Raw genomic sequence first — 12,401 nt, forward strand, 5'->3', positions numbered from 1 at the left:
GCCGGCGTCGGCGCGTCCTTTTATAGCGCGCGGGCTCGGGGCTCTCTGTACTCTTTCGGGTTCCCTCCGGCCGCCCCGGGTCGCCTGCGGTACAGCATCTCCGGCCTCTCGGCGCAAAAGAACCCACCCGACCTCGCCGCCAGCTCGTGGGCATGGCGACCCCTGCCCGGCCCCGGACCCCGCGCACCGAGTCCGCCGTCGCCCGCACTTTCCTGCTCTACTGGGCTCTCGCCCAGGTGGCGGGCGCCGCAGGTGAGTGGCATCCGCCCCGGAAGCCTGGAGCGAGCTGCCGAAGGAAGGAGGGGACAATCCTGGGGGCAGTGGGCTCGCCCTGGTTCACCTGGGCGCCCCGTGGTGCCCCCGGCGCCTGCAGGGCTCGGCCGCCCTAACCCCGCCGGGTTTGAATGAACCTAGGCCGGCCACCAGCCGGAGGGTTGCTGGGGGTAGCTCGCGTCCCAGACTCTGTTGCCCCTCCGGCTAGAAACGTTTCTCCGGGCGTCCTCTGTGGCTAAGCGGATTTTTGCTCCTCGCTTTCACTTGGGGAGGAACTTCAAGGCGACCTGTGACCTTGAAGGTGGTGAGACTTGGGTCCGCATCCGCACAGGTTGTCGAGCAGTGGTTTGGGTTTTATCTTTCCTTATATGCGCATCTTCCCTGGATGAAGAATGGCGTTGGCCTTTTCTGGGTCGTCTTGTTTTGGAATTAGATAGAGACCATCCCCTTGCAAAATGTTACTTGGAGTGGCACAAGTACGACATTGCGCATGCCCAGATGTCTGCTGCATGTTGGCAAAACTGACCTTACTAATGTAAAGCATTTCATCAAATAGGACTGAGCGTGACCCACCACATGGTCTCTTTGGTCTCTGCAGAAGTTTCCGTATCCACACATTTTACATAAATACGGAAAGTTGAGTCTGGCTGTCTTCATTTGTGGGTGGTCCTAACTTCCCACCCATGTGAGATGTGCTCCTGTCCATGAGTCATGGACAACCCTTCCTAGCCCACCTTCCCTGGGGAGTTGCACCTCGGTTGCCCACCTCCCAAGCTGGATCTTAGACACTTGGGACATGGACGCCTTCTGGGGTGGGCTTCCAGGCTAGGTTATAACTTCCAGCCAGGATTTTAAGATCCTTGCCTGCTTCCATGGACTACAGGCTAGACCTTGCCATTAAGGCATTCTGAGTCTAGAAAAAAATTCTGAGGATTTTTTTCTCTTGACAATTTAGTAGTGACACTTTTGAGATTGGAAACAAAAACGCACAGTTGATGGTGAGAGCATGGGAAGGTGTTTTGTGCTGTCCCCACAAGGTCAAGTGCTGAGAAATGCATGCAATAATCGCTGTCTCTCCGTTGTTTTAAGGCACTACGGATATAGTGGTAGCAGATAATTTAACTTGGAAGTCAATTAATTTCAAGACAATTTTGGAGTGGGAACCCAAACCTATCAATAATGTCTACACTGTTCAGATAAGGTAAGCTATATATTTTTTTTTTAAAGGAAATTAAGGTTGTTGATGTTTCTACTTTCCTGTGCTGGATACAAATGTCTTTTCAACTCATTACTGGATAAGATTATTTAACAGTTGACAAAGAACAGGGTATTTAAGGCAATCTGCTGGCCAGTGGCCTGCTTTATCAAACCTGCAACATCTCCAGACCTTAAACTGATAGACTGTTTTGATCCTTTTCGAAAATGATGGGAAATTCATCAGTGGAATATAAACTAGAGAAGGTGCACCTTCTTGAGCCGGCGCTGGCAGTGTGCTTCTGGATCAACGTAGCTAATCTCATCTCAGAACGGATGTTTTATCCCCGCGCTGTCTAGACTGTGAGCTGTACCTAACACATTAGGGAAGAGGCAGGGAGAAATTCCAAGGTATACCTTGCCCTGAAGGGTGTTTGATTCATTAACCTATGAATAAAAGCTCAGTTGCATATCTAGTCTCGGAAAAGGCCAAAGTGTGACTCACGGAGCCACGCAGAAACACTGCTTCTGCTGCTCACCTGGGACTGCGCGGCCCAGGCCTACTTCACCTCTGGTTGACAGCTCCCTCCAGGCCGGCTTCACCTCTGGTTGACCACTCCCTCCATTCGGCACACTCACTCCAGATGGCGAAGGTGTGCCCGACGTCTTCCTAGACAGTTTTCACTATGTTCTTGGCAAGTTTTGGGTTTCTCAAATGTTCTAGGATGCTTGGTAAAGATCCTTAAAATAGAGAGCAGCTGCTGTGTAAATTATTCTAGTGCTAAGTGTATAAACGCGTACAGGTATCAGCTAAAATAAGAGGTGTTTTGCTTTTTCATTTTGTTCTATTTTGTGTCCAGCCTTTAATGGCATGAAGACTGCAATTCCTAGTTGGGCCAGCCAGTGGCGTGGTGGTGAGGGCAGTTGACTCCCACATGGCTCACCCAGATGCTTGAAAACGTGCCTTGTCTGTGTGTGTTCGGGCCCAAAGTCTGAGAGGAGATCAAAGGAGAATGGAAATCACTCACCCTGGGTGGTGATTCCTCATTTTCTCTTTCTCCGTCTCTCTTTGGCCAGTGCATGCACTATATAGCAAATTATATATATATATATATATATATATATATATATAGAGAGAGAGAGAGAGAGAGAGAGAGAGAGAGAGAAAGAGAGAGAGAACTCCTAGGTATAGGGGAGTCTTTTAAGTGGACGTTCTTGTTTTCAAAAATGAACTTCATGATGACTGTTGCCAAACAACAGGGAAGAGAATATGTGTGTGTACATGTATGTGTGTACATATATGTATGTGTGGGGGGGATCTTCAAAAAGTTAGTTAGTGGAAAATATCTACTATGATAAAACTATGCATGGATTTTCCTCCTCTTTTTGCACCAAAATAAACATGTACTTTATTTCCATTTTTTTCCATGAACTCTTTGAAGTCTCATGAAGAGAGAGACAGACAGGGAATTTCATAATCTGAGACAACAAGTACAATTAATTATGGTGAAACTTGTCAATTCAGATTCCACTGATAGAGAATTAGTCAGTATTGCTTTTGTACAGAGCATACATACTTTCCTTCAGGAGAGTGGAAATTAGGTTTAGGGAGGAACACTTACCTCCTGAATGTCCAGTCTGATATTAGAGGAAGATGTGGAAGTATATTGATGGTTGACATGATTTTTAACCGTAAGTTTTTGTGAACTTCTAAGTCCTTGGCCTTTGTAAGGCTTTGGTCATTTAAACAAGTACGATCCCAGATTCACGAACATCGGGCACAGCATCGTGGGGCTGCCCGAGTCTCCTTTTGCAGCTGTGCTGGAGGGCCACGGTTCCATCAGTCTCCACCCAGACCACGCTACTCTGCAGCCTCCCCAGGGTACGGCTGCCTGGGTCCAGAACCAGCACGCGCATTACCTAGATGAGGAAACTGTTGCTCTGGGAAGGAAGGGATTGCCTCATGACTGTGCCCATGGCAAGTGCTTGCAGAATGTCTGCACCCAGGGTCTCCCCAGTGGTGCACACCAGGGGGCTCTGCCGCAGCCTGACAGCCCTGCCCTCCTGGTTTTTCCTCCCTGGAGGAAGCCTCCCAACCTGCCACCCCTCCCTCTGCCCGCTACCCTCACTCCTCAGGCCTGGCGCCAGCCACAGGGCACCTCTGCTGCCCAGAGGCCCCTCCTGGGAGCGCCAGCTACATTTTCCCCTTTGGAAACGGTTTTAAGTGGTGGCTGGGAAGAATCAGTGACAGGAGTCTTAGCTCCAAACCACCTGGAATATGATTCCAAGGGATTGTTCTGGATTCTAAAGCGGAATCTACAAAGCTTAGAGGAAATATCCTACAACTAAATTAGTGACAGTCTGTATTCTGCTGGAATCTTTCAGTAATTCAGACTGGACTTTTATGGTTACCAAGTCAAAGACTTAACTTTACAGTGTGCCCAGGTAAATCTTGAAGGCTTTTAAAGTGTTAATGCTGCTCATGGCATTCAGAGGAACTTATTACAGAACTGACCCTTCATCACCTTGCGGTGCGTTGGTCCCTGTTTGTGATCTGGGAGGAACCAGGACTGTCTTTCAGATGGTGGGTAGCCGCAAAGCCCAGAGAGATTTCTCCTCTTACCTGAAAGACTTGTCTGCAATACAGTTGGAGAGGAAGCATCATGTTCTCCTTAGCTTTTTGACTGAAAGTGATATAATAAAAATGCATTTGGGTCATTCAGGACCAAAACAGCCTTTATACTTTAATCACAGAAAATTAAAGAACTATAAGGAACTAAAATATTTAAATATCGATCCATATTTGTGAAGTTCAGGATAAAGCATTTGTTTACCCAAATCCTTTTGGCCTAGTGACTTAGTTCAGATTTGTAATGAATATGTGTGTGCCTTTCTGTGTAGATTTAGACAGTGGAATCCATCCGCTAAATTAACTCAACCTGTAAATGCAAGCTTTCTAATAGTCAGCAAGCCCCTGAACCCTGCTGCTTAGCAGGGGACGAGAGCATGGATCCCTGGTGCAGAGCAGACCATGTTCCTGTTAAGTGTGTTAATGAAGAGAGGTGTGCCGGGATTAGGGAAGGGAGCGAGGAGATCTGGAGGTTCCCAGAGAAGGTGGGATTGGTGCCTGGCCTTGAATAACGGTCTAGGCTCTGGCAGTTGATGATGCTGAAGGAAAGCGCAGTGTAACGATCACTTTCCGTGGGATAGAACTATGTGGGTTAAGTTGCAGTGGCCCTCAATCTACGGATTGTTTTGATCCTTTAGAAGAATCCCAATTTCTCTAGAAGTTCTTGAAATCATTTCCTCTTCCGTGATTGGTCTTCTGTAATCTTTGATGAGATGCAGTCACTTCTTACAGAAGTGAACAGGGCCATGTAGTGGAACGAGGCAAACAGTCCCAGCTCTGTCACTCTTTAGCCAGGTGACCTTGTACAAGTTACTTAGTGTCTCAGAACTTCATGTCCTCATGTGTCAAATAAAACAACCTCGTACCTTCCAAGAAGGTATTGGGTCATCAGAAAAGTCATGATGCATTTTTGCATAGAAAAACAGAAAAGTATGTCATGACTTTTCTGACGACCCAATATATAATATATCATCTTGGAAGGATGATAGCAATGAAGTAACATGGACCTGGCATATAGCAGAGTCGATAAAGGACTAATGTCCACACTAATAGTGGTCACGATAGAGCATAACATACAGAGAATATGTAACTCTGCGGACTTCCTTATAGTGCTGTGCAGCCCACAGAGAATACACGATGTGATGTAATGGACGAAGAAATAAGTAGACTGGAATAGACGGTTGAGTCTTGATGGAAAACTGCTCTTACACTCCCGTACTCTTTGCAAAGGGCCTGCACTTTAAGGAGGATCTTTAACAAAATGGTCACGAGCATGGACCCAGGCAGCTGTCCAGTGGTTCCAAGTCCAGCATTGTGACTTAGAGCCAGTCTCCCCGCCTCACTCTGTCCCTGTTGCCTTGTCTGTAAAACCTGCACAATTATGGAGGCATCCCAGGGTGGCTGTGAAGACCCAGACATGCCTCAGTGACCAGCAGTGCGGAGGCCTCCTCAGGGCCGCTCGGGATCTCATCATTAGCACAGAGCAGCACGAGCAGAAAGGGTGGCCTCTTGCAGGGTGCAAATCGTCATGTTCGGTGTCTTTTTCTACCTCTCTTCCTTCCTGTAGCTCCAGATTGGGAAACTGGAAGAACAAATGCTTCTACACCACGGACACGGAGTGTGACCTCACTGACGAGGTTGTGAAGGACGTGAAGCAGACGTACTTGGCTCGGGTGCTTTCCTTCCCAGCCCGGAATGCAAATACCACAATTTCTGATGAGGAAGCTCCCTTTAAAAACGCCCCAGAGTTCACGCCTTACCTGGAGAGTAAGTAGCTTACTCGTGTCCTGTCGTTAGAAACTTCTGGATGTTCTTGTGACTTTGTGACCTTTAGGGGCCGTTGGATCAGCAGTATTTATCCAAACACACCTTCTTTCTTAGAAAGTGGTAGTCTCCCCGCCCTCCTCACTCATCCCAGATGTGATAGGAGGTCACGGAGTGGGAACTTCGGAGCTGATAACAGTGTCATCAGGGACCGTCTCCACTAATCTGTCCCCAAGGCTCTACAGGAGCCAGCTGAGTTGAGGGGAGGAAAAGAAGGATTTGGTAGGAAACCCACCAAGGCTGGTGTTTCCGCCTTCTCCCATACATACTGTACGGCCTAAATTTTCTGTCCCTTACCACACCAGAAACCCCAGTTCAGGAATTTTCACTGACGGCCATACCTCCAGGGACAGTCTTCAGTTTCCCTCAGCACTGTGGTTAGTCTTGCTGACCTTTTCCTTTTTTAAGAATTATTTTATTTAACTCTATTTATTTACTTATTTTAATTTGGCTAGAGAGGGACAGAGACAGAGAAAAAGCAAGCCGCCAGGTCCAGGACTCAAGCCTCAGTCGGCCATGTGGGAATCTAGTGCCTTTAACCACCATGCCACCTGCTGGCCCTTGCTGACCTTTTGCAATCAGCTCACTTTGATCTGAGCCCTGTGAGGTCCAGCACCTGCCCAGCTCTGGCCTGCCCCCTTTGTGTTGGCCCCAAAAACATGGAACGCTCTCCTCCCTGGCCTTTGGCCCAGTGTGCTGACATAAAGGAATGCAGAGAATTCCTGCCGACTAGGAGATTCACATTTTTTTTTTTTTGTCACAACTGTGGTTCTGAACTAGTTGTTTGAGATAAACACATGGAGACGTTAAGAAGAGCAAAATTAGCTTCTCTTGTGAGCCTTGAGTCTTGATGAAAAACTGCTCTTATGCTCCCGTACTCATTGCAAAGGGTCTGCATTTTAAGGAGGATCTTTAACAAAATGGTTATGAGCATGGACCCAGGCATGGGTTAGAATGAAAGTGTCGGGACCAGCAGTTGTCGTAATAGCTATGTCGCTGGACTCCCATGTAGTAGACCATGGTTCAAGTCCCAGATCTGGTGGCTTAAACTCACGCTGGGCGAGTGTACATGCATGCCCAAGATCCTGAGAGGAGAATGGAGGAGAAGGCATGGCGGTGTGGCCATCCCCCCTGGGAGGTGATTTCTCACTTTCAGTCTTTCTGTCTTTGTCTGTCTGGTGAGCGCATGTGCCCTATAACAAAAACATCTAAAAAAAAAAAAAAGAATGAAAGTGTCTTGTTACTGGTGTTTCCTCTTTACTCCTCTGCCTGCCGGTGGGAGAGCAGTTTCTCCAGGTAGGTAGGGATGGTGACTCTTTCCAGAGTCCCATTTGCAAGACCCTCCCCACTCATCTAGTGCTCCTACCTGTGTGTCTGTCACTGCGCTGAGCTAGACCGTATATACCAAAGGGACTTCAAACGTTCATTGGAAAATGCAGTTAAAGTACAGGTTTATTCTGCTGCAAAAAATGTTTTTGAGGTCCATGTATTGTTTTTCCATAATACCCATTTTCCATGAGCTTTCTGAAGACTGCTCTTATATCCAGTCACCTCCAGTAGCTGTGTAGGATCACTGATACCATTCTCCTCTGAGGTAATGACATCTTCATGACTTCTTTTTATAGTTCTTGAGTTTTTGTTTCTGGTTTTATTTTTTATTTTTCTGGAAGCCATTCCACTTTGTTAGTGCAAAATAGAAAGCATGTATTTGGTTTGCATACATACACACATACACACATCCTTTTCCCTTGGCTTGCATAGAATTGGGGCTGAATGACTGAGACTTGTTTGACCGTCATTCAACCCAAGCACACAAGACCACTGACCCTTTGCAGACCCACTGGTTAAAACTGGTTCCTTGAGATACCAAAGCTTTGCCACAGCTCCTAATTTTTCATGCTTAAAATGGGGAATCTTGTACTACTGCACTGTTCAATACTGTAGCCCTTAAGCACATGTGGTTTCTGAGGCCTGAAATACAGCCGATGCTGTAAGTGTAAAATACACACTGGGTTTCGAAAGAAAACTGTACAATACCTTGGCTCTGCCACTGTGGCACTGCAGTAACTCAGATACCCTGCCAGGCTGGCAGCCATATGAACGACCGTGGCTTTGGATTCCTGGGTCATCTCAAAACTTGCTGAGTGGTTGTGGGTCCCCAGGATCCTGAGGCTGGGGAAAGGGGGTCACGTGACGAGACCTTGTCAAGGGCGTTTCTCTTTTGTGTGCGTGTGCACACATGCACTCTTTACATCAATTTTTAAAAAAATCTAAACTACCTCAAAAACTTTTTATATAGATAAATGTTAAAAATGATAATATTCTAGGAGCCAGCAGGTGGCATAGAGGTTGAGGCACTGGATCCCACATGGCCAGCTCTGCAGTTTGAATCCTAGACCCAGCATGTGTGCGTGCGTACCCAAAATTCCCGAGAGGAGAATGGAGGAGAAGGGATTGAGGCATGGCCATTGCCCTTTGGGGGGGGGCTGATTTTTTACTTTCTCTGTCTACTTCTGGAGAGCATATGTACCCTACAGCAAAAACCAAAAAAAAATAAATTTAAAGATACTATTCTAAATATATTGGGGTAAGTAAAAATATATTATTAAAGTTGATTTCACACATTCATCTTGGCACAGTCTCACGTGACTATAAGGAAATTTGAAATGGCATCTATGGCTCCCATTGTATTCCCATGGGGCCGCACCGTAGTGCAATGTCTTAGCGTCAGGAGTCCGCTACCCGGCAACTGCACCAGGGAGCTGGTTCTGTGCAGGGGTTCTATATGAGAAATGACTAAGTTATTAACTGCTAGCGAAATGGAATTTACTCTGTATAGGATTATTTGGTTCCAACTAAGCTCATTTCCTGTCTTCCAGCAACACTTGGCCAGCCAACAATTCAGAGTTTTGAACAAGCTGGGACAAAACTGAATGTGACAGTGCAAGATGCGCGCACCTTGGTCAGAGTGAACGACACATTCCTGAGCCTCCGAGATGTTTTTGGCAAGGACTTGATTTACACTCTTCATTATTGGAAAGCTTCAAGTACAGGAAAGGTAAGAATTGCTTCATTTGTTTTTATGACTTGTTTAAAATTGCGGCTCTTTAATTTTATAGACCACTTCCCAGTTCAAAAATAGCAGAGCTGGAGTTGTTGAAAGGGCAGTGTGGTGGAGTGAGAGGGTAGCTGCTAGGGGGATTGGACCGCAGGGCCTGCCTGGTTCCACCTGTGATTCTGAGCTGCCGTGGGGACCCCGGTTTCATAGTGAAGGGGCTGGACTGGATTGTCTCTGGGGTCCCATGAGTGCTCATATTCTTCCTATCCTGATGAGCCCAGAGACGAAATTTGTCTTCTATTAACACGTATTTACTTCTTCTTTTTCTTTTTACCACAGATTTCTTCTAAAAGGGGTTAATTGGGTTGGATATACCTAAATTTAATCTTTTGAGTCTCAGAAAAGACATCCTGGGAACCAGCAGTTAGTGTAATGGCTACGTCACTGGACTCCCACATAGTCGACCGCAGTTCGCGTCCCGGACGCGGTGGCTTAAAACTCATGCCGGGCGCGTGTACGTGCGTGCCCAAGAACCCGAGAGGAGAAGGGATTGTGGCGTGACCATCTCCCCTGGGGGGTGATTTCTTGCTTTCTGTCTCTCTGTCTCTCTCTGTCTGTTTGGCGACCGCACGCTCCCTATAGCAAAAACCTCTCCCCCCCACCAAAAAAAAAAAAAAACATCCTTAGCCATTATCAGGGGGAACTGGTTAGCCAAGTCACTTCTGATCCTTTATGTGTCAGCTGTGTCCATGGAGGCTTCGGTGAGCCTAGGTTTTTACTTCCACAACGACTTAATAAAGGGGGAAGACCTCACTCTGAGCCCAGGTGAATTAAGGGCTCCTTATCTTTTCACAGAAAACAGCCAAGACAGACACAAACGAGTTTCTGATTGATGTGGATAAAGGACAAAACTACTGCTTCAGCGTTCAGGCGGTGATCCCGTCCCGCAAAACTAACCGCAGGAGTCCGGAAAGCCTCATTGAGTGCACCAGCCAGGAGCCAGGTGTGGCCAGAGGTGAGTGGCTCTGCCTGTCATTGGTCGGAGAGGCCTGGGTGGCTTCCAGAGACTCACCACGCTCAGAACCAGGATATGCTTTTGCTAAATATTCAAGAAGAAACTGCCTTGGGCTTTTGGTTTTGCTTGGCACTGTTAAGATTGCAGGCACTGGGCCAGCAGATGGCACAGCAGTTACATCACTGAACTCCCACATGGCCAACCATGGTTCAAGTCCCAGACCTAGTGGCTAGAAAGTCATACTGAGTGTGTGTGTGTGTACATGCATGCATGCCCAGTATCCTGGGAGGAGCATGAAGGAGAAGGGATTGTGGCATGGCAATCCTTCCGGGGGTGGGGGGGAGTGAGATTTCTCACTTACCCTTGCACTTGCACTGTGTCTCTGTCTCACTCTCTCTCTGACAAGCACATGTACCCTAAGACAAAAACCTCTTTTAAAAAGAGGGAAAAAAGGATTGCAGGTGTTTAGAAATGCTTCTGTGCTGTTCCTGTGGATTAGCAAGTGCTGCCTTGAGCAGTGCCAAGGTCTCTGTTGAGCTCTGCGTACACGCATTGTGTTTGGGACTTAGCATCAGCCACAGGTTTCTCTGGGCACTTTTTCATGCTCAAATTCCGATCCTGGGGAGTGGCTTCTGGGCCAACCACAGCATAGCCAATAGACAGTTGTGAGTACCCACTGTTATTATGTGGCTGTTGCTATGAAGTCTAGCTCTACAAGGGAAGGGACTGAGTATACCAAATATGCCCATGTGCCTGTGTGTACATATGGCCAACACGGGTGTGTTCACACATGCACACACACAGGGAGCTCTGACACACTGTGAGGAATGGCTCCTAACTAGGAGTGCTGCATGTGTTCAGAAACACAGGAGGCTGGGGACCAGCAGTTGGCATAATGGCTATGTCGCTGGGAGCCTGTGTAGTCCACTGCAGTTCGAGTCCCAAACCTGGTGGCTTAAACTCACACCAGGCATGTGTGCGTGTGTGCCCAGGATCCAAGAGGAGAATGGAGGAGAAGGGATTGCGGCATGGCCATCCCCCCAAGGGGTGATTTCTCACTTTCTTTCTGTCTCTGTCTGTCTGACGAGCGCATGCACCCTATAGCAAAAACCTTTCCAAAAAAAAAAAAAAAAAATGGATGAGGCTGAAAGCCTGTCTTTGTCCCCAAGCTTCACAGGGAATGTGTCGGAGTTCTTTTAGGGAATGAAAGAGTCACAGGGTAGTAAGGGTGACCAGGTTCCTTGGTAAGAAGAGATTTAAATTTTTAAAAACAACTTTTAAGTAAACTACTCCCGCCTATTTATTTCCATTGAAAGAAGGAGAGGACTGTCTTTCCTCAACCCTCTGGGCGATCTTGCCCACGGCCTTCATATTCATCACCCAAAAGCTCAGCTCTCACTGCCTCTGCCTCGGTGCTCACCCAGATCTCTGTTTCCCCTGCTGATTCTCTGCTGCAATGTGTCCTTCAAGAGGCATTTCAAATGCTACTTCCACCAGAAAGCCTTCTTATTGCACCAGCTGGTTATCATCTCTCCTCCACCGAGTCCTGGTAGCACCTCAGTCCTCCCCTTTGCACTCACTGTTCACCTTCTGTAATCATTGCCAGCAGCTCAGCTGCATTTTTAGCCACTTGTTTGCAGTCGCTGTTTTCTCTTCCAATGACGTGATCCTCTCTAGACGTGACTGTTAGTTTATTGTATTACATGGCCCATTCAATACTGTTGGCCATTGCCAGTTGCTCTAAACTGTCTAGGGTTTGACAGATTCTTTCCTAATCTAAGTATGGTGGAAAGCGTGGAAACAGAAATTTCACACTGCGCAGAAAGAAATTTCACACTGCGCAGAAGCAGCCCGGTGTGCTGTTGGTCTCGTCCTCGGTCCTGCCTGGTGATGAATGGGATTCAGGCTCTCCCAGGTGACGCGGCACTTTCTGTTTTTCAGAAATGTTCTTCATCATCGGAGCTGTGGTGTTCGTGGTCATCATCTTCATCATCGTCCTGTCGCTGTCTCTGTACAAGTGCAGAAAAGCGAGAGCAGGGCAAAGTGGGAAGGAGAACTCCCCGCTGAATGTTACATAGAGGAAGCACCAGTGGGTCTGCTCGCTGTGCACAGGCCGCGTTGCACTGTGGCCGAGAACTTGGAAGGGAGTCGAACACGTGAACACAGATGAGCACTTTAGAGCATGCAGATCCTTGGGTTCAAAACACTCTTAAATGGGTTAAGTACCCTCTTGCTTTGACCTGTCACTACAACTAGCCTTCTGATGTTGACATTAGCATTAGTGACTTGGAAATGTCATGAGCGGTACAACCAATGACAAGATTTTTACATCGTTCCTTTAATACTATGGCACCTTTTGCACATACTCAACTTCTCCTTGAGGTCACCCGAGCAGAAGCCAACGAATG

At 47.3% G+C, this 12,401-nt stretch overlaps 1 protein-coding gene across 1 annotated transcript; it reads left to right on the forward strand.

The window, feature by feature from the left end:
• Positions 1 to 27: 27 nt before the first annotated feature.
• Positions 28 to 12,198, forward strand: F3 (coagulation factor III, tissue factor). The gene is made up of 6 exons (XM_006165735.3): positions 28 to 252; positions 1,363 to 1,474; positions 5,664 to 5,863; positions 8,800 to 8,978; positions 9,834 to 9,993; positions 11,935 to 12,198. Exons 1-6 carry the CDS (start codon positions 153 to 155, stop codon positions 12,069 to 12,071), a joined length of 888 nt encoding a protein of 295 aa, XP_006165797.1. The 5' UTR covers positions 28 to 152; the 3' UTR covers positions 12,072 to 12,198.
• Positions 12,199 to 12,401: the final 203 nt, after the last annotated feature.

The sequence above is a fragment of the Tupaia chinensis genome, unplaced genomic scaffold (assembly GCF_000334495.1).
Source record: "Tupaia chinensis unplaced genomic scaffold, TupChi_1.0 Scaffold144016_1, whole genome shotgun sequence".
NCBI classification, from domain to species: domain Eukaryota; kingdom Metazoa; phylum Chordata; class Mammalia; order Scandentia; family Tupaiidae; genus Tupaia; species Tupaia belangeri.

Bases quoted from the DNA above. Each gene is read 5' to 3' on its own strand.
- F3 (XM_006165735.3), top strand. From the start codon at position 153: ATGGCGACCCCTGCCCGGCCCCGGACCCCGCGCACCGAGTCCGCCGTC. The intron at 1,475-5,663 runs GTAAGCTATATA...TCCTTCCTGTAG, and splicing joins GTCTACACTGTTCAGATAAG to CTCCAGATTGGGAAACTGGA. The intron at 5,864-8,799 runs GTAAGTAGCTTA...CCTGTCTTCCAG, and splicing joins GTTCACGCCTTACCTGGAGA to CAACACTTGGCCAGCCAACA.